The sequence below is a fragment of the Octopus bimaculoides genome, chromosome 2, assembly GCF_001194135.2.
Source record: "Octopus bimaculoides isolate UCB-OBI-ISO-001 chromosome 2, ASM119413v2, whole genome shotgun sequence".
Classification (NCBI taxonomy): Eukaryota; Metazoa; Mollusca; class Cephalopoda; order Octopoda; family Octopodidae; genus Octopus; species Octopus bimaculoides.
This window is the reverse complement of record NC_068982.1, coordinates 124,261,790-124,267,361: the sequence shown is the minus strand read 5'-3', so window position 1 is coordinate 124,267,361 and position 5,572 is coordinate 124,261,790. Positions and strand designations below refer to the sequence as shown.

At 36.1% G+C, this 5,572-nt stretch overlaps 1 protein-coding gene across 1 annotated transcript in view; it reads right to left on the bottom strand.

The window, feature by feature from the left end:
• Positions 1 to 5,572, bottom strand: part of LOC106870963 (centrosomal protein of 290 kDa-like) — a 28,838-nt gene that overhangs the window by 6,257 nt on the left and 17,009 nt on the right. The window contains exons 9-10 of the mRNA XM_014917212.2: positions 1,235 to 1,325; positions 897 to 1,022 (exon numbers count right to left, since the gene is read on the bottom strand). Coding sequence (XP_014772698.1) covers positions 897 to 1,022; positions 1,235 to 1,325 — 217 coding nt within the window. The remainder of the gene's footprint in view (positions 1 to 896; positions 1,023 to 1,234; positions 1,326 to 5,572) is intronic.

Here is a 5,572-nt window from a genome sequence, read left to right as displayed (position 1 = left end):
AAAAAAAAAAATTCTATATCCCCCCCGCTGTTTATTTTATCAACTCCAACAGGATGAAAGTCAAAGTTGACCTTGGCCATATTTGAACTCAGAGCATAAAGAGCGAGAAGAAATGTCAGTAAGCATATTGTCCGACAATTCTTATTTATTTACTGCCCACAAGGGGCTACACACAGAGGGGACAGACAAACGGATTAAGTTGATTATATTGACCCCAGTGCGTAACTGGTACTTAATTTTTTGACCTCGAAAGGATGAAAGGCAAAGTTGACCTTGGCGGAATTTGAACTCAGAACTTAAAGACAGACGAAATACCGCTAAGCATTTCGCCCGGCATGCTAACATTTCTGCCAGCTCACAATTCAATGACAGAAAGTATCAAATGACTGATTCATTGGCAACAATTATAATTTGGCAATTTTAATGACCAAGGAAAGCATAAATTGAACATCTTTGATTTTACAGTTTTGAAACACTATTCTATTAGGGTTTTTTTTTATGAGGCATAGGAGTGGCTGTGTGGTAAGAAGCTTGCTTCCTAACCACATGGTTCCAGGTTCAGTCCCACTGTGTGGCACCTTGGGTAAGTGTCTCCTGCTATAGCCTCAGGCCGACCAAAGCCTTGTGAGTGAATTTGGTAGACGGAAACTGAAAGAAGCCTGTCGTGTGTGTGTGTGTGTATTTGTGTGTCTGTGTTTGTCCTCCCACCATCGCTTGACAACCGATGTTGTGTTTACATCCCTATAACTTAGCAGTTCAACAAAAGAGACCAATAGAATAAGTACTAGGCTTACAAAGAATAAGTCCTGAAGTCGAATTGTTCGACTAAAGCCAGTGCTCCAGCATGGTTGCAATCAAATGGCTGAAACAAGTAAAATAAGAAAAGAATATCTTACCTGGAAGATTTCAGAGGATTGTTTATCTTTTTCAAGTTTCAATGTTTTCAGTTGCACTGTAAGCTCTGTGTTTTTAGATATTAAAGAATCATAGCTTCTAGCTTTCTGTAACATGTCTTCAGTCATCTGAAACAATAAATAGACAATGTATCATCATAATGATTATCACCATTTTTAGCATCCACTTTTGCGTGTTTGCTGGATCAAATGGAATTTGAGGCAGATTTTCAACAGCCAGCTGCCCTTCCTGTCACTAACCCTCGCCTTTTTCCAAGCAAGCTAATATTTCCCATGCCCCAAACATGTTTTTCAGAGAAGACTAGGAATATCTTACTTACTTTCGGTACTTCCCCATGGAGCTTTTGTTGCAGAAGTTTCACCTCTTTGAAAAGTTCATTTTTCTCGCTTTGCAGTTCACTTATTGTTAACCTGAAATCAATTTCTTTTTTTAATTTCAGCTTAATAAGAGAGATCAACTAAACTTTCAAGATACATTTTTTACATTAATCAGAACACAAATGTTAAATGAACATTATTAGAGAGAAATTTTCATAGAAAAGAAAAAAGTCTAAAATAAGTAACAAAGCTATATAATTCTTCAAGTTAAAAATACATTTTAAAGACAGATGTGAGCCACAATTAAAGAATAGTGATTTGGATTAGTGTAAGAATAATTCAGCAGTCTGATGCAACATAAGTCACAATTTCCTCTAGAAATACACTTTGTTATAGATAACAGAATTACTACTGGCCATGATATGGGCTCAACTAAAAAGATGAGTCAACAATTACAGACAACACCATACAACATATTGATAATCTCAATATAAGTAAATACATTTACTCTCACAGTGAAAGAACATTCCAAAGGGCTAAGTTTTTACAAAGTAGAAATTTATGCTTAAACCAGAGAGTGAACGATACTTAGCATTATTAGATAAGAGTTGAAATTATAATCCTTTAATGTAAACCATTAGCACAAAAATTCCTTCTTTGCTAAATTAAATAGATTTTAAAATATTAAATTTAATACCTTTAAAACAGTACAGATAATGAAATAAAGAAATAAATAAATTTGTAGTTGATTTGATATTACTGACATTTCAACTAGTAGACGTAAACTTAATGATCTCTAACAAAATGCATTTGTCCTCATTATTTACACAAAACAGCCACAAATGTCAAGTAAAACATAAATAACCTCTGAACTTTAATCTTTAGTCTATCTCAATCTAGTCTAATCTTTTTCTCAAAGACAACTTGGTCTATGGCATTTCTGGCAATTTTATGAATACTTTCCCAATAAGATAATATACAAGCTTGTAATAGCACTTCCAAAATCATTTTTGTTACCCTATAAATAATTGACATTTGTGTATGTGTGAAAATGAATGTGTGTGGCACACACACATACATGCATATATACAAGGGGGTGCCGAAAAGTTCCTGGCTTTAAGGATATCATGAAAGGCCCGACTGGAAGCTCAACCTTTTGAGCTCTTTTACAGGACCACTGCAATAAGTGTGTGAATCTGAGAGGAGAATATGTTGAATGATATTATAAATATAACAAAGTCATAATAGTTACATACACATAGCGGACATAATCATCATCATCCTTTAATGTCCGTTTTCTATGCTAGCATGGGTTGGATGCTTTGATAGGTGCTGGCCAGCCAAGGAGCTATCCAGACTTCAATTGGAGTCTAGACACAACTTGCCTGTTGTGGTATGGTTTCTACAGCTGGATGCCCTTCCTAATGCCAACCACTTTACAGAGTGTGCTGGGTGTTTTTTAAGTGCCACCAGCACAGATATGCTTACACAATATTGGCTTGAGTGCATTTTATGTGGAACCAGCGCCTGTGAAGTACAAGCCTGTATGAATCGATGACAGTGATGCATACACACACACACACGTTGGTAGTGAGACGTGATTACTGAATATAGAGGATAAGTAAAGGCTGATAAGAAATGAGACCAGCATATTCTACAGCATATGTGATACTAGCAGGCATGAATGACAGAGCACACAAGTACACCAAAAGAAAAACTGGATATCAGAAGTGTTTGCTATAATGTACAAAGAAAGAAGAGTGTAATGTTAAGAGGTTAAGCACACATTAAGACCTGAGTGAGGAAGGCCTCCCTTCAGGGATTCCAGACCTGACCCACTGATAATAGTACTTATCCCATACTGAGAGAGTTGCCATAACAGCCCAGAGCCAAGAATAGTGAAGAAAAATCATCATCAATGGCCTCTGCTCCTTAGGGAATAATGGACTTAACCCATTATCATTCAGATTATTCTGTCAAATGTGATGCTTATTTATTCACATTACTTAGAATAAATTATGTATTATCTCATAGCTTCAAGATATCAATGATGTCATTGATTATTTTTAAAATGACATTGTAGAAGAGATGTGGGAAACTGGATCTGGCTTTGAACATATAAAAAAGTAGAATACTTGGGCTGGATATGGCCAGTTTAAATGACAAAGGGTTAAGTCAGTTAATATACTTGTAACTGTTTAAAGTTAGCTAATATGCTTGTCTCTTGAAAAACATCTTATACATGTGTGTAGATTTACATGTGTTGCCCCAGTTTATTCAACAAGCTACTCAAAGAGGCATGATTTAAGCTGCAAATTTTTCATGTTGAACACAATTTCTACTCTTTTGTTTAATATGTTGATAAGTTCAGTGTAATCAATATTTCATAAGGCTGCTTGCTGTAACAACAAAATTTCCTTTCTTGGCTAATATTTTATAACATATTGTAAATTGATTTATTTAAACTAACCATTGATGGAACACAATTGTTTAAAGTTTCCTACAAATGATTTCCTGGACAAATTAGCAATTTCTAAGTAAATAGATATTTGTCTGTTATTGATTCCTCCAGTTCTTTACATTGAAAAGAAAATCTACCTATTGAAGCTAATAACTGCTTGGAATTTTTCCTCAAATCTAAAGTGATTCATCTGTATAAACAATAAACATTCATCAAAAAATGAGAACTATTTCTTCTTCTAAATTCTATGACTTACAAGGAATGAGTCTGAAAAGGAAAATGTTTCACTATTTTCCTTTTCTATTTTACTTCCAAACACCCCTCCTGCGCATTAGTTTCAAAGGCTGCCCTTCTCTCTTGGATTGAAAATTTTAAAATGGCTAAAACAAACTAGGAATGGCTATAGTTAGAACACTGATCAAATCTTGAAGTTTGTTTTAAATTGCATTTGGTACCTATTGGTTGGTCCACATTACCCAATAAGCAACATAGGGTCAGTCTGCTGGTTTCTCTGGTAAATATTTCCTCCTTGGATAGGAGACTGGTCCATCGCAGGGTGACTCATTTTTACCAGTTGAGTGGACTGGAGCAGCATGAAATGAAGTGTTTTTGCTCAAGAACACAATGCATCGCTTGGTCCAGGAATTGAAACTACAGCCTTATGATCATGAGTCTAGTAACCTAACCACTAAGCCATGCACCTCCACTTGGTAACTTTTCATCAACATCATCATAATTTAACATCTGTTGTCCATGCTGGCATGGGTTGGACAGTTTGACCAGGACTGGTAAGCTGGAAGGCTGCACCAGATTCCAGTCTGATTCAGTATGGTTTTCTACAGCTGGATGCCCTTCCTAACACCAACCACTCTGAGAGTGTAATGGGTACTTCTACATGCCACCAGCATGGGTGCCATTTGCATGACCCCGGTATCTGTCACAACTGTGATCTTGCTTGGCTTGACGGGTCTTCTCAAGCATGACATAATGCCAAAGGTCTTGGTCATTGCCTCTATGAGGCCCAATACTCGAAAGGAACTCAGCCACTTTGCCTCCATGAGGCCCAATGCTCGAAAGGATTATACATTATTTCTAAAGTACAGGGTCTGTGAGTTGTTTCAAAGTATTTTGATAGTATATGGTTACCTCCTTGACATAAGTATGTTCAAGTATAATTGATGAAATATATTTAACAAACAACAGCAAATAACAATTGTTTCTTTTAATTTTAACATTCACTTTTCTATGCTTGTATAGGTCAGACAGAATTTGAGACAGAGTTCATATTGACAAGTGCTCTTCCTGTCACTTGTTTTCTGGTGAGATAATATTTCCACATGGCTAGACATGTTTACACAGCAGACAAGAAATGAACAACATTATCTGTATGATGGTGAATTCATTTTGCAAGTCACATGATGTCAAGACAAGAAGATAAGCTCACATATACATACATGTACACTCAGATATATACACATGCACACGCACACACACACACACACACACACACAGCAGGCTTCTTTCAGTTTCTACCTCCTTGACATAAGTATGCTCAAGTATAATTGATGAAATATATTTAACAAACAACAGCAAATAGCATTTGCTTCCTTTAATTTTAACATTCACTTTTCTATGCTTGTATGGGTTAGACAGAATTTGTTGAGACAGAATTCATATTGACAAATGCTCTTCCTATCACTTAACCTCACTTGTTTTCCAGTAAACTCACAAAGCTTTGGTTAGCCCAGGCCTGCAATAGAATTAAGTTGCCCAAGGTGCCACACAGTGGGAATGAACCCAAGCTGTATGGTTAAGAAGCAAACTTCTTACAACACAGCCGTGCCTACACCAGGAGAATCATTTTTTTTTTGCTTTTATA